The sequence below is a fragment of the Cebidichthys violaceus genome, unplaced genomic scaffold (genome assembly GCF_023349555.1).
Source record: "Cebidichthys violaceus isolate CVI_PGR_0920_01 unplaced genomic scaffold, fCebVio1.0.p SCAF_22, whole genome shotgun sequence".
Classification (NCBI taxonomy): Eukaryota; Metazoa; Chordata; class Actinopteri; order Perciformes; family Stichaeidae; genus Cebidichthys; species Cebidichthys violaceus.
Genome location: NW_027176395.1, coordinates 8,607,206 through 8,630,077, shown reverse-complemented (window position 1 = coordinate 8,630,077; position 22,872 = coordinate 8,607,206). Strand labels below are relative to the sequence as shown.

The 22,872-nt window shown below is 42.5% G+C and overlaps 1 protein-coding gene across 1 annotated transcript; it reads left to right on the top strand.

The window, feature by feature from the left end:
* The first annotated feature begins 229 nt into the window (after positions 1-229).
* On the top strand, positions 230-22,214 carry enpep (glutamyl aminopeptidase). The gene is made up of 20 exons (XM_068717992.1): positions 230-1,048; positions 2,824-2,965; positions 3,991-4,125; positions 4,277-4,397; positions 5,674-5,828; positions 7,076-7,189; positions 7,283-7,417; positions 7,497-7,562; positions 7,664-7,729; positions 8,247-8,407; positions 9,922-10,004; positions 10,261-10,397; positions 14,855-14,910; positions 15,002-15,152; positions 16,102-16,175; positions 16,316-16,420; positions 16,644-16,817; positions 17,519-17,659; positions 19,525-19,606; positions 21,370-22,214. Exons 1-20 carry the CDS (start codon positions 414-416, stop codon positions 21,514-21,516), a joined length of 2,880 nt encoding a protein of 959 aa, XP_068574093.1. The 5' UTR covers positions 230-413; the 3' UTR covers positions 21,517-22,214.
* Positions 22,215-22,872: the final 658 nt, after the last annotated feature.

Genomic DNA, 22,872 nt, shown 5'->3' with positions numbered 1-22,872 from the left:
AAACCCACACAATCAAATGTTGGTTGCAGGCACTGACTTCATTTTCTATTTGCATGAGTACACACAGAGAGAGCAACATGTGGCATTTCTGAAGCACAACACACACACACACAACGTTGAACTTTAGCTCTTGATTGACAGGCAGATTGTAGATGTTTAACAGGGGGAGGCGTTTCGGCAGCACTGAGAACAGAATAAATCTCTACCTCAGCGTGATTCCTGTGACAGTTTTCCTCTTCTCCCCTCTCTTCCTCTTTATTCCCTCCACCTACTCAACACCACAGAGGCGATCTTTGGATCCGCTCACGCGACTAATCTAAATACTGCGAGAGCCCACAGCATGCAGCTCTAATTTCAGGTCAGCTTGAGAACCAGGAGAAAGTGGTGTTTTTTAGTGAAGTTTGGAAGTCACCATGGTCAACAGCCTGGACATGGAGATGCAACAGAAGAGTTACTGCATCCGCACTAAGCATGTCATCATCATCTGTGTGACGGTGGCGGTGTGCTCGTTGGCAGTGGGCCTCGGGGTGGGCCTCTCCGGGTCGGGCACTACATCTCCCAGTACCTCAACATCAGCCCCCACGGCAGTGCCTACCCAGCCCCCCCTGCCTGCCAGAGGGCCCTGTGCACCTTCCACTGACTCCAGCGGCGACTGGAGGAATTTCCGTCTGCCCAGCTACGTGAACCCGGTCCACTACGACCTGCACCTGGAGCCGGACCTGGTGGAGGACACCTACACGGGCACCGTGGAAGTCCATGTGGAGGTCAGCAAGCCCACACGTCATCTGTGGCTCCACATCAGGGAAACGTTTGTCAGCGCCCAGCCCAGGCTGAGGATGCTGAGTAGCCGGGCGGGCCAGAGGGAGGTGGCAGTGAGGGGCTGCTTCGAATACGTTCCCCAGCAGTACGTGGTGGTGGAGGCCACAGAGGAGCTGCCTGCCACCAGTCCAGGAGAAGTGTACGTGCTAAGCCTGGACTTCCAGGGCTGGCTCAACGGCTCTGTGGTGGGGTTCTACAGGGTCGTATACACCGAGGAAGGGGTCACCAAGTAAGTCCGTAAACAACATAATGCGAAGCAAAAGAAAGTGAACACAGCTTCAGTTTTTAAAGGAACACTTAAGGAACACTTATTTTGACTGTATTCAGTAGTATATGAAACAATGTAGTAGTAAGCAGATATTATACATTTTAATTATTTATAAAGCAGCATAGTAATGTGTTTTGAAAACATATTAGTTTTAAACCCACCTGTGAATGAGTTGTACATGTGTTTAAACGGTTAATACATGTTTTATACTGTCAGGATTTGTTCATGTGTATATTCTAATACCTCTCTACATAATAGATGTAAATATGTTATACGAATATGTTATACAAAGTATTATTATTATCTGTACACGCAAAGTCATTGATGCTTAAATTGAGGAGTTATAATAGTTGATAAAACAACATTAATAAACATTTGAAATGTCCTTATATATGCTCAGGACTAAATTACAGTGTGTTGTTAATAGATTGGAATATTACAAAGGCAAACTGCAACAAAATTCTTCAAATAACTTAAAGTATTAACAAAACAAACAAATATCAATATCAAATCCACTTACTATCTTTATGTGAGGTACAGAGATGTGGTTAAAAGTTCTGGAGAAGAATAGTAAGTGGACAAGTCAAGATATTTACCCACTCCAAGGTCATTTTCCGAAAGAATAATAATTTAATGCAGGGTTTTTCTACTCAAACCCTAATTCCCCTTGAGTAGCTTTCAAGCAATAACAACAACATGCGTAATGTTCTGGGTTGGTCATTAAATGAAAGATGCTGGATCTGGTTTGCACAGCTCGATACAGATTTTCCCCAAATTCAACCTGATACAAAGACATACTTTTCGAAAAGCTGCTGGCATGTGAAATGACGTTTTGTGTGATCAATCTATGTCTGACTAAATGATTCATCGCCATTAGCAAACTCTGAGACTGGGAGACATTATGGAAAGCTCCAAGAAAAGCAAGTAAGTGCTGAGTTGTTTTGTCCAACTATGGAACTTTGACCAAATAACGACACATTGCTGCTCCCGTTGAGTGAAACCTTGGCTCAGTTTGTTTGGAGTTAATACTACCGTACATGTTGGTTGAATCTTGGATCTTTGGAGCGTTCTTTTGAACTTTTTGAAGGAGGCTGTACAAAGATTGCATTCTGCAGCTGGGCTCAGTTTGGTTTCATGTCAGTTACAGTGGATTCCAACGGAGACACATGTTTACACTGCAGAGGAAAAAATTATCTGTCTGTCGAAACTTTTCAAACCCCTCCAGAAACATAATCCACTTCAGTCCTGCACACTTAATGTGTTCCAGTCATTTTTTCATTGGATAAATTGACAACCTCATACTGTGGATGGACTACAGAGAGGTGGATCATGCTGCAGAAGTAGGTTAAAAAGGTTCTATGGACCTTTTGAAACCCCTTTGCCAACATGAACATTCAAAAAATGTACTCAAAAGACAGATTTTGGAGTATCACTTTCAATTTTAGGTTTTGGTAAAGGTCTTTACTTTTACAGTAAACACTGCCCTGTTGAGTCTTTTAGGTCCTCAGTGTTTATTACCTAATAACAAAATATATATGTATTTTCAGAAGTCAATTAGAAGTTCCTCAGGGATAAGGTTGTGGTCAGGGGAAGTAACTGATGCAAAATACCATAAGGGGTCTCAATCAGAAAAGAAATACTTGCATCTGAAAGTATTTCACTTTAGGAAAAAAAACAACAATGAAGAGCATCAGGTGTCAAACCCATTTGCAATAATCTGTCCTTTCGATCACCAGGAAGATTGCTGCAACCGATCACGAGCCAACGGATGCTCGCAAGTCATTTCCCTGCTTCGATGAACCCAACAAGAAGGCCACCTACAAAATCTCCATCACTCATGATGCTAGCTACGGAGCTCTGTCCAACATGCCGCCTGAGGTAGGACTCAAGTCACCGACACAAACATTAACATTTAATTTGCGATCTGTACAGCATATGACATAATTTGTCCTTGAACCCTCGCATCTGAAAAGGCCCACATTTGATGGGTTCAACACTTAGCTGGGGTGCGCAAGTCAAATGTTTGGACCACCAAAACTAACGTTAGCTGTTTGACTAGTTTCCACCATTTGTATTCCACCCTTTTCCCCACCTGAGTGTTAGTGTACCATAGTATACCTTTGTGGGGGCGCTGATCTAAAAAAAAGCCACACAATTGAAGTTCACACATGACAAGCAGAAAATTTGAAATCTTTTTTAGATACATATATTTGTAGATTTCTATTCCATTTAGTTAAACTGTGTGCTTTAGGAATATATTGGTTATAAGTGGATTTTCTTGACATTTATATATGATGATAACTATTTTTGTGTGCATTGAGGAATATTTTTGTGGATTAATTTATATACAAATCACTTGTGTGAAACCTTCTGTGTGCATTCATTTTTATAATATAAATCATTATATATTGATATCCTTAATATTTTGCTGATCTCAGAACATAATGCACTTATTTTTTTCAATCAAGTTCAAGATTCAACACGTTCAATCATTTTGGGTTTATCTAAGATTTTCATTCTGGAGGGAAACCGTGTGGTTTATCAACTAAACTTAACGTAAATCCTCAAACTTCACAGCGTCACTAATAACTACCAACACTTACAGCTTTGAATTTATTGTATGTACAGAGTTTCTTTGCCAATAAAACTATTCACAAACATGTTGGACCACACAACGATTGCTGTAGGTGGAAAGAGCATAATTAGTCAAACCTTCCCATGAAGGGAGGGAAAAGAAAAAAAACAAAGGTTGAGGAGGCCAGGCTTGGAATGAATACTTTGAATACTAAAAGCAGAGGAATCAATCTTGTGAATCTGGATTTGGGGGACAGGGGATCCACCCAGCTCCACAGTCTGTGTGACACCCACATTAATCCGTAAGCCTTACCCTCTGCCTTTTCCAGGGCAACCCTAAACAACTGCCTGGCAAAAAAGTGAAGACCTCCTTTCATAGGTCCATTCCAATGAGTACCTATTTGGTATGTTTCGCTGTGCACCAGTTCGGCCATGTGGAAAGAACTTCCGCCGGAGGAATTCCTGTGAGTTTGCCATTATGTGTCACTTTCGATGCCGTCTCATGATGACAAGTAGTGTTGAAAGTAACTTATACTATTAGATTTATACTATCAGGCAAATTACTGTGGTCAATGCATGCAAACATATGTGTTCTCTCTTCCTCCGCCTCTATAGTTGAGAATCTACGCCCAGCAAAGTCAGATAGGAACTGCAACGTATGCAGCCGACACAACCAAAGTCATCTTTGACTACTTTGAGGAATATTTCGACATGACATACTCTATCCGAAAACTGGGTACGTTCAAACTATACAGTATGTATAGTAGGTTAAGCACGTCAGATACACAGTGTTCCACCACAGTGATCACAGTGAGACACACTTTATTTTTTGGGTCACAGTCTGTTTTTTAATAAGAATAGCAAATGTAAAAGTCCTTGTAGGGGCTGTTTAGTGTCTGCAGATTTATTCCACAGGGGGCATGTTCTCTAGCACACTTGTTTTCGATGCTTTTATTTAATTACCTGCCAAGAAAACCATCCCCACTCTGCCCCTACCCACGGGATCTGCACACTATGTTGCCTCTACTGTATCTGCGACAGTTAAAGCGGTCAGGTCTGAACACCACCACCCTAGAACAGAAATGTTTATCCCTGGACAAAACTGACTAATAGTATTTTCTGTAGCACCTTAAAACATGCAATAGAGTCAACTGCAACAGTAGCATTATTAAAGATCACCTCCATCGGTGTTCTTTTCCCGGGTTTCTCAAATAGAAACGCCCACTCCACCTTCAGCAAAAAACAGTGATGTACTGTAGGTTACCGAATTAAGCTAATCAGTGACGTTATGAGAAATCTGTCTGAGTGGCTGTGGACGGGAGCAGTGGAAAAACGTAGGTTAGCAGTCTAAAAAGATCCTCGTCAGTTCAAGTGTACTCTATCTTCAGAATACTTAGAAAAACATACTAACTTCACAGGTTAAAATCAGATTTAAATAGATGACCTTTAAGTGAGGTTTGAAGGGCTTGGGAAAATAGCATTTTGACACTAAAACATAGGTACTTACACCAAAATGTTAATATTTGGATTTAAATAGATAAGGAACACCACTGGGAATGATGTAAAAACCTCAACAAAACTAAACATAATGGACTCGCCCTTTAAGAGTGAGGGGGTCTGCTTATTTCCCCACCAAAACTTTTGATATGCAAATAGTTATATATACCTTCAAGTATGTTTTACAATGCTCCCTGTTATACTACATAATTGAAGTGTTTTAAGAAAAAGCACAGAATCTTGAATTAACTGAAAGTAGTGTAGGAGTTAATAGAGCCATTACCCAATCCAATCTTCCAGGGTGGACATCATAAAAACAACTGATGGTGGGAAATCTGTTAATGAGAAATTCAGCAAAGCGGGATAAAGAACATCCATTCCAACAACAATTGATGTGAATATTGCCGGCAATTTCAAGATACTATATCACTGTCAAGCATTAGTGAGGCAGTAATGCAATAAAAATCTGTGATAAGCAATTACTTCAGTGGACTCTCTGTGCTGTTTTTATCCAGATAAGATAGCCATCCCTGACTTTGGTACTGGTGCCATGGAAAACTGGGGCCTCATCACCTACCGGGAGACCAACCTGCTGTACGATGTCAACCAGTCATCGTCCTACAACAAGCAACGAGTGGCCAGTGTCATCGCCCACGAGCTGGTTCACCAGGTATCGTTGTCTACTTTTATTACTCTACTTATTTTAGTTGTGTATGTTATCCATGCAGTAGTTTTAGAGCAGTTATACTTATGTTTCATAATTCAACCACATATGAAGATGTCACTCTTGCTTTGGCAATGGTATGATGTTTTTTTTAATCTTTATTTCACACAAAAGAAAAAAAGGGTTCACAGTTCAGAATTGTAAATGTTTAAAATCTTTTATGTGCTATTGTTCAATCTTTTTATGATGCACGTCTTTCGGAGATATCAGCTGTTTTCCTGTGATGGGAGATAAGAGGCCTTGGGGAAGTCAATAAAGTTTTATGATCTTCAAATAAGGGATCAGCATGTTTCATTTGTGTGAAGTAGTCTTCTGGGTGGCAAGCTGTTCAAGGCCCTCTAACAACAATTAACCTTAAACCTGTACATTATAGAGTTAAAAGTATGATATGTAGTCACATTGTCAGTTATTCTTTGTAAACACAGTATTAAAAATCAGCCCCTCCTCTCCAGCTCAAAGAGCAAGGGAGAGAGAGAGAGAGAGAGAGAGAGAGAGAGAGAGAGAGAGACAGAGAGAGAGAGAGCGAGAGAGAGAGCGAGAGAGAGAGCGAGAGAGAGACAGAGAGAGAGAGAGCGAGAGAGAGACAGAGCGAGAGAGAGAGAGAGAGAGAGAGAGAGAGAGAGAGAGAGAGAGCACAGCGGTGGTCGAGCGAGCTAAAGAGTGAATGAATAGAGGGAGCGGCGTCAGTAAGAACAAACTTGTGAATCAGAAAAATAATATGTTACTTTCTGACAAATAAGCACATCCACACTTCCTCACAAACCCGTCCAAGGCACACTTCATCCTTCTGTGGCCTGTCTGTGTCAGGCCTATGAGGTCTGCGAGCGTCGGTAAACTCAGGGGGAGCGCGACAAAAGCGACGTTTTGACCTGGGAAGGAGACTGAACTGGTGCTCTGAAAATGTACATTATATTGAATTTATCCAGACGACATAAACATGGAGGAAGTGTTGGGTTTGCAGGTCAGAAAACAAGGAGCCTTCCGACAAAAATATTATACAATGTGTTCTTGAAGGCCCGTCTCAAACAAAGGCCTGATTCTCTCTGCAGGCCGTCTTAAGTATGACCAATCAAAAGTAGCCCACGGCTCAGTTTTACACCTTGTAAACCCCTAGCAGGTTTTTTCCCAGCAAATTCCACATAATTTCCTTTGTTTGGACCCTCGAAAGCTCACATCAGTTATCTTTTTCCCAGTGGTTTGGGAACATTGTGACCATGGATTGGTGGGATGACCTCTGGCTTAATGAGGGCTTTGCCAGTTTCTTTGAGTACATCGGTGTGGAGAAAGCTGAACCCAGCTGGGGCATGGTGAGTTCTCCTAACGGTGCCACAATTCATCCCACTGTCAGTTGACAGGTTGGTCCTGAGGACTTTCCCTTGTGTCCCTCCTGTGGCCTACAGCGAGACATCATGATCATCAGTGACGTGCTTCCTGTCATGGTGGACGACGCCCTCCTCTCCTCTCACCCGATCATCGTGAACGTGTCGACCCCAGCAGAGATCACCTCCGTGTTCGATGCCATCTCCTACAGCAAGGTACGACTACTGGATGCAGACAATGAATTATCATGCAGCGAAAAATACTGTCTAATGAAAATTATCCAACTTCATACAGGGAGCGTCCATTCTCAGGATGCTGGAGGACTGGATGGGCAAAGACGTGTTCAGAGATGGCTGTCGAGTAAGTCAGAGGCGGCTGCAGGTTCATGGCAGATATTTAACAAATGGATGCAGCTCTTTTGATTCATGTTCATTAAAGTTTGTATTATCTTCTTCCACCAGAAATATTTGAAAGACTACTACTTCAAGAACGCCAAAACAGCCAACTTCTGGGCATCTCTCGCAAATGTATGTTTGAACTTTATCGCTTTTAAATCTTCCAAGGCTAGATTAAGTCCTCAGCTCTGATTGGATGTTTTTCTTCTGGCGCGGTGCCACAAGAAGCACTAAAAGGAGGAAGAGGAACCTGCTGTTTTCACAGATTATCTGACTCATGTACTGCTGTCAGATTATAGTACCAGTTTGAGCAAATATGCCAAAAAAAGTTGTCTTTATTTAAGATAGCGACTGCAGCTTTAAATCGAACCAAATGTGAAAAAGTGCATTTATTTTTATTATATATTTTCAAATGGACAGTGTCAGAATAGCTGTTTCCCTCTTTGTCCAGTCTTTATGCTAAACTAGTCTAATCACATCCTGACTAAATTTCTCTTATTAATTGATAGGCGTGAGATTGATTATGACCTCAGCATCTCACTCTCAGAAAGAAAACGTAAGCATATTTCTCCAAAATGGTGGAGCATTGCTTTAGGTTTTTTCTGTGAATCTTTCTGAGCAGTAGCCGGTTCCTCCTCTCTGTGACCAGGTGAGTGGGTTGCCGGTTGCAAACGTCATGGATACATGGACCAAACAGATGGGTTATCCTGTGCTGGACTTGTCTGTCTCGGAAATGGATGCCAAACTGAGCCAAAGGCGATTCCTCCTGGATCCTAAAGCTGATACCAGCCAGCCTCCTTCACCTCTAGGGTCAGTAATACGAAAAAGATAAAATTGTCACCTACTGTGTAGTTCCCCTCAGCTTTCACTTTACAGTTTTGTTTTTTACAGCTCTCAACTTCACTGTTCTTGTAACGGATTGTATATCAACCCAAATGCAGCACACAAGATTCCAGGTTAGCTTTTATTATGAACTTAGCAGGTAGAGAATGATACACAAAGTCCTTGGCAGAGCAGCAGACACAGCAGGCAGAATTAATCCAAATCAGGAACAGAAGGCTGGTGGGTTTACCGGGAGTCAAGCGAGACAGGTAGATCAGAGGTAGGCAGGGTCGATAACAAGAAATCAGTCTGTGATGCGCTGAATCAGTGCGCTGAAGAGTCTGACATTGAAAAGCTAAGACCATTCTGGCAATGTGTGTCTGAGAGGCAGGAGTCTATATAGTGGCTTGATTAGTGATCAGAGACAGGTGAGTGAACAGGTGTAGCGAGTTAGTCTGATGAGGAGGGAGTGGCTGACAGGTAGAGTGAGGAGGGTGTGGAACTGAACTGTGACAGTTCTGGCAGTCAGCTGTTTTCAGTGAAAAAGCTCCAATAAAGCCACAGTACACTTCCTGCTCAGCACCCATTCAAATCAACATAGGCCAAATCCCAATGTCCTCCCTAAACCCTAAGCCCTGAACCCTCAAGAACTTAATTGGCATCACCTGGTAAGTGGTTGAGTGTGAGAGGCTGCAAGGGCTCGAAATGGTAAAAATATGAATGGGACAGCACTTTGCTGCAACATCACGTTACCATGAAAATGACAAAAGATATGATGTATAATTGTGGGTATTTATTTTATACTTTGTACTCTCTGATTTGAACGTCTTCCAGGCTCTTTCCTCACAAGATGAGTGGTAACTTCATATAATCTATTTACTCGTTTTTGTCAAAACATCTTCGATGACAAAATCAAATATTTGATGGATAAATAAATAAATATCCTCTGATTACATGTTTATTTTTTGTTTCATCTTTAACCCTTAATGTTTCTGTGTAAATATAATAAGACAGGCTGAACGCACGTGAGCTGTCCTCTTTGTTTCCATGCGTCCACTGGTTACCCCGTGTTTAACGTCACATTACTATGACTTGTGGGTAATTCCCTTAGGCTAAGTCAGCATACCATGCTGACTTACGGAAAGGGTTCCTAAAGTGCTCAAAATGTCTGCAAGAGAGCCTCAAACACTTGACGATTTGACAGTGGGACATCCCTAAACCCTCATGGACTTTGCGGGAGCGCGCCTCAAAGTCCGTGAGTCCGTAAGGGGGGACATTGGGATTTGGCCATAGAAGGACAGTCAGAATGGCGGCCATTTTTATGTGTACTGCTGCCATTGCAAAGACCGTAGCGAGGCTAACTTTTGCAAAAAGCTTCTGTATAAACCGACTTGCGGGAAGTCGCAAATGCCAACGTGACGTGTAACACAACAGCATCGTTGTTTTATGTGTAGGTTTGGTACATCGGTGCATTAATAAGAAAGGATGTGTTTTTGTTCCAGGTACAAGTGGACAATTCCAGTCAAATGGCACTCTGTGAAGAACGACAAAGATATGTTGGCGATGTTTGACAAGAGCAGTGCAGGTAGTATGCTCAGCTTAAGTATATTGATATCATCTTGAAAACATTCAAAATGATAAAACATTTAATCAGTACAGACTTTAATTCAGCCATGGACTTCTGTCAAATTTAATCTATTTTCTCATTATGAGGATGAGAAAATGGATTGCATTTGCCAAAAAAACTACTCAAATCAGAATTTGTATTTTACAACAGAAATTGACAAGTGCAGCGATTTTTCCTTCCCACACTTATTCTCAAAATGACTGTTGGTTTTCAGAGCATGTCCTCAGTAACTACTCGGCCTCAGTGGACGGCCTGCTGAAGGTCAACAACGATCACATTGGATTCTACAGGGTCAACCATGACGACCACATGTGGAACGCCATCAGTCAACAGCTTCAGGACAACCACTTGGTGAGCTGTCGTCAGAGATCTAGAAGCACACTGCACATGTACACACTACCCGGCATATCTTCAGGTTTAGATGTGTGTATTTCAGAATCAGAATCAGAACCGTTTATTGCCATAGTATGTTGAACATACAAGTAATTTGACATGACGGGAGGTGCATAACATTTAACAATCAACAACAACCAACACAGTGCAAAGTATATAAACATATAAAAATGTACAGAGAAATATAAAATAAATTAAAGTATAAAATAAAGTGCACAAACGAACAGATAACAGGACTATAAACAAGTGAGATGTAGTTGTAGTGTAACAGTGTCAAGTGTATTTAAATAACAACCTAGAAGGGATGTGCAGGGGAGTGACCAATAGGAAAATTGTCCTGGGAATGACAGAGTCAGTGGGGGACCCGTGCTCTATTAATGAGCCAGAATGCGGATGGGAAGAAACTGTTCATGTGGCGTGAGGTCTTGGTCATGATGGATCGCAGCCTCCTGCCAGATGGAAGGGGCATGAACAGTTTGTGTCCAGGGTGAGAGGGGTCGGCTACAATCTTCCTTGCTCGCTTCAGGGTCCTTGAGGCAAACAAGTCCTGGAGAGATGGCAGATTGCAGCCAATCACCCTCTCAGCAGAGCGAATGATGCGCTGCAGTCTGCCCTTGTTCTTGGCAATGGCTGCAGCGTACCAGACCGTGATGGAGGAGCAGAGGATGGACTCAATGATGGCTGTGTAGAAGTGCACCATCATTGTCTTTGGCAGGTTGAATTTCTTCAGCTGCCTCAGGAAGTACATCCTCTGCTGAGCCTTCTTTGTGATGGAGCTGATGTTAAGCTCCCACTTGAGGTCCTGGGTTATGATGGAGCCCAGGAAGCGGAAGGACTCCACCGAGTTGATGGGGGAGTCACACAGGGTGATAGGGGCTGGTGGGGCTGCATTCTTCCTGGAATCCACAACCATCTGCACTGTCTTTAGAGCGTTGAGCTCTAAGTTGTCCAGACTGCACCAGGTCACCAGATGGTCAGTCTCTCACCTGTAGGCGGACTCATCGCCACCAGAGAAGAGTCCAATGAGGGTGGTGTCATCCGCGAACTTCAGGAGCTTGACGGACTGGTGACTGGAGGTGCAGCTGTTCGTGTACAGGAAGAAGAGCAGAGGGTAAAGAACGCAGCCTTGGGGGGGAAGCGGCGCTGATGGTCCAGGAAGCTGAGACGTGCTTTCCCAGCTTCACGTGCTGCTTCCTGTCAGACAGGAAGTCTGTGATCCACTTGCAGGTGGAATCGGGCACGTGCAGCTGGGAGAGCTGCAGGAGTGGTCCAGGAGTGGGTCAGTGAGGGTTTTAAAGTGTGACAAGACAAGGCGCTCAAAAGACTTCATGACCACAGAGATCATGGCGACGGGCCTGTAGTCATTAAGTCCTGTGATCCTTGTTTTTTTGGCACGGGGATGATTGTGGAGGCCTTGAAGCAGGCTGGTACGTGGCATGTCTCCAGGGAGGTGTTGAAGATGTCTGTAAACACCGGGAACAACTGATCAGCACAATGCTTCAGGGTGGAGGGGGAGACAGTGATCGGGCCGGCTGCTTTGCGGGGGTTTTGTTTTTTAAAAAGCCTGTTGACATCTCTCTCCAGAATAGAGAGAGTCGTCACTTGGGAGGGGGGTGGGGGAGGCACTGGGATAGGTGTTACAGAGGCGTCGGCCCCTGCTGGGCTGGGGGATGGGGACCTGGTGGTCTGGGGCTGGTAGATGGAGCTGTGGGGGATGGAGTCAGGGCTGTCCCATTGTCCATCAAAGCGACAGTAGAACTCGTTCAGCTCGTCTGCCAGGCGGAGGTCATTCATGGAGTGGGAAGCTTTTGGCTTGTAGTTGGTGATCTGTCTGAGGCCTCTCCAGACAAAGCAGAGTCACTTGCTGAGAGCCGGTGTTGCAGTTTCTCAGAGTACAGTCGTTTAGCATCTCTCACCGCCTTGCTAACCCTGTATTTTGACTCTTTATACAAGTCCTTGTCCCCACTCCTAAATGCCTGATCCTTGTGCAGCCTTAGCTGTATGAGTTCCGCTGTAAACCAGGGTTTGTCGTTGTTGTAACTCACCCTGGTGCTTGATGGAACACAGCTGTATTAATCTCTCAAACGTGGCAGGGGCATTGCAGAGGCCAAACGGAAGGACATTAAACTGCCACAAGCCCCCATTAGTGATAAAGGCAGTTTTGGCCCGAGCTTCAGGGCCGAGGGGGACCTACCAATACCTGCTCCGCAGGTCCAAAGAGGAGTACCAGGATGACCCTGCCACTGTTTCGAGGCCCTCGTCGATGCGTTGAAGGGGGTAGGGGTCCTTTTTGGTCACTTTGTTGAGGGGTCTGTAGTCCACACAGAAGCGCCACTTCTCCTGCTGCTTTTTGGGGACCATGACGACCGGGGAGGCCCAGGGGCTGGTGGAAGGCTCAATGATTCCAGCTCGCTCCCTTGCAGGACTTTGCCTGCTGGCGTCGAGGTCTCATTCTAATCGGCTGTGCATCTCCTGTTTTGATGTTATGCTGGATGAGATCTGTGCGGCCCACATCAGAACTTGATGTGGAGCTTGATAAAGCATCACCCATGAGGCACATCGCTAGCTAGAGAGCTTTTTCGTAGTGGACCATTTACTGGCCTGAGCTAACAGTTCAAATTGTGCATGTCCCTGCGCCGTCCCATCTTTGTCCGTCACTTTCTTCTTCCCGCTTAAGCTCGAGATGGTTCCCCGACCACATGTTTCTCACTGCTGATGAACGTTAGCCACTTAGCTTCTCCGCTGCTAGCCGGCGTGGCGATGTCGATGAATGGCGAACGTTTTAATTCTGACACCAAATGTAGCGACCCTTGGTAAGGAAAGCTACGAGACGTTATCTTACTTGTGTGTTTTATTAGCGGACAGTACACAGGCTACTGTGGGCCGTAGCCTACGCCAAAACAACAGTCAATCCGTTAAACGTTCTCTAACATCTTAACCCTCTGGTCCCGGTCATAGACTAAGGCTACATCCATACTACTCCGTTTGGAAACGGAGTTTTCAAACGAAAACGATCTCCATCCACACGGCGTTTCAGCCATCGTTTCCGAAATGATCTCCTCCACACCACACGCCTGAAAACGAATATCACGTGACTCTTCACGTACACTGGACATGCGCAGATGTAAACAGGAAGTATATTGTCGTATTTTGTAACTAGGCAACCAGAGTAATAAAGTAGTCTTTAATGATCGTAAGTACGTGTTTGATACTTAAGATCTTCTCTAAAATCTTCCTCTATAAACTCAAACAGATACAGTTCGTGGAAAGTTGTATAAGTTTTATTTTTCAGACTTAACGTTAGTTACAACGCTGCGGGTCTCTCTCTCCCTCTCTCCGCTCACTGATCTCTCTCTCTCACGCTGTTCACTGATCACTACAATAACAGCTGTTTCCTCCGCAGACATGCAGGCTTTAACTGGACAACAGCTGCTAGTAAAGACAACAAGGTCAGCAATGCCTGTAATCAGTTGTCCGCGTTAAATTAACCTGGTAGTCGATCGCGGGTGTCTACGTCATCGTTTCCAAACTTATGCGTTTCCGTCCGTCCACACGAATACGCTACCCGGAGTTTTCAAAGTTATCCGGCTTCGGGATCGTTTCTAAACTTCTCCGTTTACGGTGCTTGAAAACGCCGGAGTAGTGTGGACGCTCAGTGTAAACGTAGCAAAACATATGCGTTTCCAAACGAAAACGGAGTAGTGTGGATGTAGCCTAACTTTCAACAGGCTAGCAGCACAAACAACAACATCCCACCTCACTTTCTCTGCCAATCCCAGGTACGCTCATGTGTGCCACCCACCCCCATTGGTAGCTAGGATGATTGACAGGTTTTACAGCTTCACAGAGCATGAGGCCTTCACTGACCTCCGTAAATCCAATAACCAATCGTATCTAGAACTTCTTCCTGTAAACACAATAACACTTATAACATAACGTGTCACTCAGTCCGTTACAGTACTTTGGGATTGTTTGAATTTGAATACATCAGGAACACCAGTGGGAAGTTACAGAATGATGTAAAAATCTGGTGATTGTGTACTGTTAGTTGGCTTAGGTGTTTTGTAAGGGTGAACATTGACACCAAAATTATCCATTCACATCAGCATGTGCTGTGCTCTATTCTTGTAAAAGTTTGATTTCTTTCCTCAAGATATTACAACTTTATTCTTGAAATCTCTGTTGCACCATCTACATTCAGCCAGTATTACATTTAAAACTACCAGACACATGCGTGTTTTGAGCTGAATTTTCTACATTATGCTTTTTACCTTTGATGCCAACTTCTTAGCTTGAAGTGGAAGAGTAAGAACACTGAGAGCCAGAACCTTTAATGACACAATGATCTATCATCATAGACACCAAACTCACTGTTACTGTTATGGTAACCTTCTCTTTGACTCTGTCTTCAACAGGAGTTTGATGCAGCTGATCGCACAAGCTACATTGATGATGTTTTTGCTCTTGCAAGGTAAGATTTCAGCCCAAAACACACTGTATCAACATTGATGACATACTGTATATACAGAGATGCCAACGACTGTTTCATCCCACTGTTTCAGGGCAGATGTTATAAACTACGGTAATGCCTTTAATCTTACCAAGTATCTGACTAATGAGACTGACTACATAGTCTGGAACCGTGTGGCCTCCTCTATTGCATATGTCAGGGACATGCTGTCAGGCAATGCTGCACTCTACCCGTTGTTTCAGGTGAGGGAGCTGCTAATCCTTCAAGTTTAAAACCTCATTAACCTTGTTTATCTGTGATCAAAACAAGCCACCTCAGCAAAATAAACAGCAGCCTTTTTTTTACAGAGCCAGAGGAGGGGGTTTAATATTGGGTGAAAAAAATCTGAGATAAAGTCAATAAATTGCGTTAATAAAAAATCAGAAATTGTGCAAAAAAATGTGGTAACGTGAGCGATTGTATTTCATTCAAATTAGTAAGCAAGGAATATGGATGACCTCCGAGCAAGACAAAGGTCCTGAAAGATACATATAAGCGTTTCCTTTCATGTTCTTGTACCAATGCCTCCACAGACTGGGACAGGTAGCGTGTTCTACTAAACCTTATGTTGGTTAAAACCAAGATGATGACATTTTCAGAGTCATTAAGCCGACAAATACATTTATACATAAGATTTCTTAAAACATTTTTATTACATTTATTATTAATATTATTTTACCTACAATGGCCCTAATTGGTGTATGTAACAGCTACTGAAGTGGAGATTTCTGGCTCTGAGTCAGTCAAACTCATTTAGAGAAAACAGCCTTTAAAGATATGTTTTGTAAGTTTACATACATTTTGAAGACACTACAGGTGAATAGAGGAAACAAAATATGAAACTCACCCAGTTAATTACTTACATTAAGACAATTATTTTTGTTTTTAAGTTTTCTGAAATGTTGTGTTTTGATATGCAAATAATGTACTATCTAATGGTAACTTTAGGTGAATTTAGCAGAGATCTACAGACACGAAGGGGTAAAATAAACACCTAAATGTATGTTTTGGATGTTTTCCACTGGTCTAGGAGAAAACATGTTGTGAAAGCAAAATAGACCAAAATCTCAAAATTGACTAGTGCATGAAAACTGGTTCTGCCTGTAGTGTCTTGTCTTAACTAAGAACCATGTTGTTGTTTGTTTTTTCTAGAAACTGTTTCGTAACCATGTTAAAGCACTCACAACGCAACTTGGATGGACTGATAGCGGAACACAGACGCAGAGGTACAAACCGCAGTCACAATCCCGTTACTGTTACCAACACGTGTCCTTGTTCTTTTATGCTAACCCCATGCTAACCCATGTGCTAATTTACCCACCAATGTGAAATGGGTGTCATGTGTTCTGCTGGCTGTGTGTGGCAGGTTACTGAGGGAGACGGCGCTCAGCATCGCCTGTCAGATGGGAGATCAGGAAGCTTTGAACGAAGCCTCTCGCATTTTCGACCAGTGGATCAGTGGGGAAATTGGGTATCATTTTTCAAAATATCTTGTGTCATAATAGTCATTTTCACCCACACCTGACATTTTTCAAATAGCAAGAACATTTAAGCAGGGATGCCATGGCCACCCTGTAAACATTTCACCAGTTGTCTGTGAGAACAAGAAAAGCAACACCTCAAACAACATCTTTTAAACACAGCTGTTTGTTTCAGAACCTGACATTAACATTTGTTGGCTTTTTGACCTGCAGCAGCGTGGCAGTGAACCTGAGGCTGCTGGTCTATCGATATGGCATGAAGAACTCGGGCACCGAAGCAAAGTGGAACATAATGTTCCAGCGGTACGGAGACACTTCTTTGGCTCAAGAGAAGGACAAGCTGCTGTATGGACTGGCTTCTGTGGAGGATGTGGAACTCCTCTACAGGTGATTAATAACAGCTCATCATACAGAGTGGTTGACCTGATAACCTGAAAACACTTTGATCTCATCACTTTGGCTGTGATGAGATCAGGTGGCCACCTCCAGTGGCAATGCTGAAGTGTCTTAAAGCTGCATTGTCTCTAATGACCATCAGGGGGCGACTCCTCTGGCTGTATAGAAGTCTATGAGAAAATGTCTCTACTTCTCGTCAGACCTATGAAAGTAAAATCTGTGTTGTAATAAACCATGGTTTTCCGTTAACAATGCACTAGACTGGGTGGTGATGTGGTGAACGGATTCATCCTTGGGGACTCTCGCTTCCTCTGCATGGACTGTTTCAAACTGTTTTGCAGACACTTTTGGACTCCTCATGGAGTCTTATATTTTGCCCGCTCACCCTCAGTTAGATGAGAAAATCAATTCACTGCAATAGAGTGAGATGAAACTTATTCCTCATATATCAATGTATAGAATTTTTAACATGAAGGTTCATTCCTGAACTTGGGAACTGTAATGTTTCAACTGTATCTGATGTAAGTTTTAAACTTTTAGTTTCTAACGTTCTATTGGGACATTCCTTTGTGTTGTCGCACCGCTTTTACTTTTAGTCTCATAATATGACTGGATTTTACACACAAGATCATCTTTAAAATCATTATGAGGAGTATTTATGAGGAGAGAATAACCTTTGTTCGGTCCATCAGGCTCCTGGAGGCCTCTAAAAATGAGAGTGTGGTGAGGAGTCAGGATCTGTTCACTGTGGTGCGATACGTTTCCCTTAACCCACTGGGGCAGAACATGGCCTGGGACTGGACCACACTCAACTGGGACTACCTGGTCAACAGGTCAGTGCAACAAGGACCAGAAATGACGCTGCTGATGCTCGGAATGTGTGGGGAAGATACGATTAATTGATGCATCTTTTTGCCAGAGTATTATCGTCAAAATGGGCCTATCACAAATCCCTCTTTGACCTGTTAAACCTCTTAAACAGGGCTGACGGGTTCATGTAAAAATGCACTCATGCAAAATGCCCCAAAAATGCACTCATCAGGAATGAATATAATGATGTCGCATACCAGATTAAACAGCAGAGCCTGGGCTACAAGGCTCTGTAAGCCGTTTGTACACACTCCAAACACAACTCAAAAACTAACTAAAGTATTACCAAATATCAAAATCCATATAGCGCCACCTAGGCAACCCACTCGCCACTTTTGTGGCTCTACCGCTGTGGTATTTTATGCAATACGCACACACGTTACCTCAAAAGAAAGCAGATACAGATTCTGGACATGTGCATCAAATCCAGCTCGAGCAAAGCATCACCGAGATTTGAGCCAACAAACACCAGCAATACACATCGCTTCATCAAACGATTGTTGTAAAATTTCTCTTACCATAGTCGTTTATCCGTGATAAAATCATTTTGCCGGTAATTTTTTCACCAGATACGTTACAGCTACGTCCGGTCTTACATTTAAATGAGTCCGGGCGTCCCTAGGTGATTGGCAGAGAATGAGAGGTGGGATGGAATTTTCGTGACTCACAGCCAGTACGCGTCACAGAACGGCACTTTGCTGATTCTGATTGGCTAACAGTGCTGTCAATCATTTCCATGTGTGTATAGCTCAATTATATTGGCTCTAACGTGTCGAAAGAGGTGTTAATCACTGAAATCGACCAATGGGTTGCTGAGACAGGGCTCTGCGTAGTGGGGAGGGCTGGAATCTGAAAACAATCGAGTAAACAGAGAGACTCAGAGAGGATTCTGGCCCTTCAAATAAAGCCAAAACTGCTGTATTTGTATATAATGAACACCATTAGTGATATACAAGTGAAATATATACTTTGGTACATGAGAAAATTAAAATGACACACATTGTGCCAAAATGACCAATTTGGAGACCTGGTCTGAACTTTCTGTACTAAAACCTCTCTAATTTTGTTGTGCTTCACTTTATCAAAGTCACACTTTGCAGAGAGACTGTTCACATATTGTGCTATGATTTGGGAGAGGTTTAAACCTTCAGCTACATCATTCCAAAGAAATAATAATCCTGAAAGTGTTTTTTTTTCTTTTTTTAGGTGAACATTACATTTTTCAATTTGTGCTGTGTGCCATCTTCATTTACTCTTAACGAGTAACATATATACTGATATTTACACATCTGAACGACTCTTTTTAGTATGGGTACACAATTTTTGAGCAGAGGCCTAAAAATAGGGTTAGGGTTCAAGAGGTTAACCAATAGGGTGTCGCCGGTGTATGGTTCAGTGAGTGCAGACTGAAGATTGTTGCAGATACAGGAAGTTTCATGACTGGATGAAAACATTGCGTGAAACCATTGAACATGTACCTTAACAGGTGTACAGGGGTGCTTCGCTAGTCCGTCTGCAGGTGTGGTTGGGGTGTGGGGGGCAGCTATTCCTGGTGCAGGCACCAGACACCCTGGTAAAGAATTGGCCTTCTCTGTTTGCCACGGCTTTTTGGGAAAGGAACATAAATTGAAGGGCGTGTGTTGATGGGCTGAGGGTCGATGGGAGGAGGGGGTGCTGCTGGAGATAAACGGTTAAATACTGGCGAGATACTTGAGGAAGAGAGATTTGAGAGAGGTGGGTGAACAATTACTGTGCATGCTCTGGCGGGGTGGGAGGCGGCACTACAGGAGAGGGGTCACCGACCATAATTCATTTTCTTTCTCAACAGGTACACCATCAATGACAGGAACCTTGGTCGCCTACTGGGTCAGATTACCACCACCTACAACACAGAGCTCCAACTATGGAAGGTTGGCACTCACTGTCCTTTTTGTGCAACCATCTCCTACTTTGTTTATCATTCTTCAAATAATGGTATCTTTTTAGCTTATTGATTTGAACAATCTAGTTATTTTTACTGAAGAGCGGGTAGTTTATCTTCATACACAGTTCTAATGATTCTTTCTTAAAGAAATTCTCCACTAAAATCTTTCACAAAAGTAATAAATACTCCCAGTAGGCCTCAAAGGTGACTGTGCCCACTGACTGTAGTCAGCTTGTATCAAAGTCTTTCAAAGTGGATTACAATGGTGAAAGTTTATGCAGGCAAAATTAATGAAAAGATCTAGTGCTGGGCGGTATGACCAAAAATTTGTATCACGGTATTTTTTAAGATTCTGGTTTCACGGTATATCACGGTATGTTCTTCTCTCCCTTGACTGTGTTTTTATATAGGTTTATTGTGGCTTACTCTACTGTCAGTAGTACATAGAATATAAAAACATTTTAATGGCATCATGTATAAAGGCCCTCTATTACTAGAGGGTTTGCTTTACCCCACAAAATGTTAAAATATATGAAGGAATCAGAATGTATGAAACAGTTTCAGAATGTAAACAATTTTTATTTTGCAAACTGCAACGTAGTAAAAAACAGAACTTAAAGTTTTACAATTTTAAGATAGTTGTATAAACACTATAAACTGACCTACACTGTAGAAAAGTGGGAGACTGTACATAGCTCCGCTTCCAGCTTGCTTCGTGTTGTTTGTATAATGTTGGGATCGCAGTTTGGCTGAAGTATTTTCACCCCGGTAAGACGTACCTTGAATCCAGTGTTTTAATCATTGCTCTGAACCCGTATTTTTCGACTGTCTGTAGCGGGTCAAACACTTCCAAGCAGCAGACACAGCTCCTCTCTTGGGCACATTGTATTGGTGCATCTCCGGTCTCTCTTTGTTCATCCTGCAACACTCTTTTCTGTTCTTTAATGTAACGTTACTGTAGCGACGGAACCTCTCCCAGCTGTTAACAGACTGGCTAACGGGCTAGCTAGCGAGCTGTACCCAGCATGCCGTTCGGCGGTGTACTTTTATAAATGTACAATTATTAGTGTTACAAATTGTTTATGTGTCACAAACTGTTGTGTGCCGTGGTGTTTCCCTGTTAAAGAACGTTAGTTGTGGGTTATTAATTGTTGTGTTATAAAGTTATAACCTTAACTTCGGTGTCCCTCTCAATACAAAAGTAGCGTTAGCTCCGACCTCAACGCTTCCTGCGGTAAACAATATATTTAACTGCCTGTTGAAGAGTTACAGCAGTTGTTACGGCTATGTACCGGTATAACAGTGTATGAAAAATTCATATCATACAGGAAATTAAAACTGGTATACCGCCCAGCACTAAAAAGATCCCAAAACCCCTCACGGAATCTAACTCACTTCCCAACACAGATTTAGTTGGTTGGTTGAATACACTGCTTCTGTGCTATATCGTTTGCCTGCCTCAATGTTTATAAATTCTGCCAAAAGGTGTGTTTTGAGTCTTATTTTAGAGAAAATTATAGTTTCAAACCCACTGGGTGGATGGATGAGTTTCTATAGACATTTTGATACATTTTCCTCATTGTGAAAACCTGTCACCATTGTATTTATGAATTAAGTCCCCATAAGGATGGGGTATTTTCTACTGATGGCTGAAAAAGGGGATAAAATGTTTGATTTTGATTCAAAGCATGTAGAGGTTGACCTGTTTTCAGGCCTCTTGAAACACATTTCTCCGTGCCTCCCTTGCAGATGGACCACTTCTTCAGTTTAAATCCAAACGCTGGTGCCGGGGAGATGCCTCGGCAGCAGGCGCTGGAGACGGTGAGGAACAACATCGAATGGATCCGGGGGAATGAGAACGAGATCAGAGGCTGGCTGGAAAACAATGTCGCCTGAAGCGGCACCAGCGTGTGAAACACTTCAGGAAGTGCTACCCTGAGGCTTCCACTTAGCACTTATTGTATTCATACTAGCTTGTTGCACTTATTGCAGGGGTATACAATTAACATTCCAAAAGGTCCAGATTGAGAAAATCTCCTTGGGCAAAGGTCCGGAACATTACAATAATATCTAACTTGCGCTATTTAGTGCCATATATATATATATATATATTCAAGAAGCCTAGTATTAGTAACAACGTCTCTGTGTAGCCAACAACTGTCAAATCAAATAAAGAAAGTACACATCAATTATATTTTAACAATTATTATTCTCAGTTTTCAAATTTAAGTGGATGGACTATAAATAATACATAAAAATACATAAATAAATGTTCTTCTCATTTCAAGTAAAATTAAAGCTGCAAGCAGCATTGATCGGGCCCTCGCAACTTCACGCACGTCGAGGGTACTGGCAGGACTCTGGTTGACGCGGCCATGCATTTCTGTGACCATCATACATTGCGTGCACGAGTTAAACAGTATTTCCTGCCTCAACCAGCAGCGTAGCAAGATCATGTTGCCAGGTCTTAAGCCTCAAATGTTTTGAGTGTACCTCCGATACAATCATAAATGTAAGCCTGTTAAGATCATTAAGAAAATGAATATGTGTGAATGTGTTTCAGTGTTTATAAAATAACAGACCGTCAGTTTACTGGGATGGGGTTCAACTCCCTGCAGTGTCCTGCTGATTGTATTTGAACTTACATGAAAGTTAACAGAACAGTATTGTCATTTGCTTTTACTTTAACACTTTAATTTAACACTGTTTTCATTTTAAGCTCTTCTATAACTTTAGATTGTAGTGTGAAGCATTCATTGTAACATTTAACGTGATTTTCATGTAGAAGCTCTGGACAGATCATTTATACTAATGCCCACTGACATGGTTTGAGAACCACTGTTGTCTAACTTTTGCTCTCCATGCATCTTAGTTTGCACATATTTAGATCAGAGAAGTCTTTTTCTCATGGTGTGCACACGAACCCTTTAAATAAATTCAGTGTTTGGGCTGCTGTAATTAAAGAATCCTGCTTACTTCTGTGGTTGCCAGTAGGTGGTGCTATGACTATGAGTTAATATTGGCATGCAAAAGTCCTAAAATCATGACGGTAATCAAGCATGTCAAGTTCGGGACAGTTTTGTCAAAGTACAGTTGAGTTACAACAGCTTGGTGGATGATGGCGAACCATGTAAAATAGCTGCTACACCAAGTCCATGTTGTTTGATGAAACCTCAAGCTTTTAGTAACTTTTAATCGCTACGGTCTTTAGATTGTTCTGACCAAATTCTAAGTTGATCGGATTAATTCCCT

What these genes read in the sequence shown, in the direction of transcription:
- enpep (XM_068717992.1), top strand. Translation starts at nt 414, where the DNA reads ATGGTCAACAGCCTGGACATGGAGATGCAACAGAAGAGTTACTGCATC. An exon ending in ATGCCATCTCCTACAGCAAG is followed by an intron (nt 7,418 to 7,496) that starts GTACGACTACTG and finishes AACTTCATACAG; the next exon opens with GGAGCGTCCATTCTCAGGAT. An exon ending in TCTGGGCATCTCTCGCAAAT is followed by an intron (nt 7,730 to 8,246) that starts GTATGTTTGAAC and finishes CTCTGTGACCAG; the next exon opens with GTGAGTGGGTTGCCGGTTGC.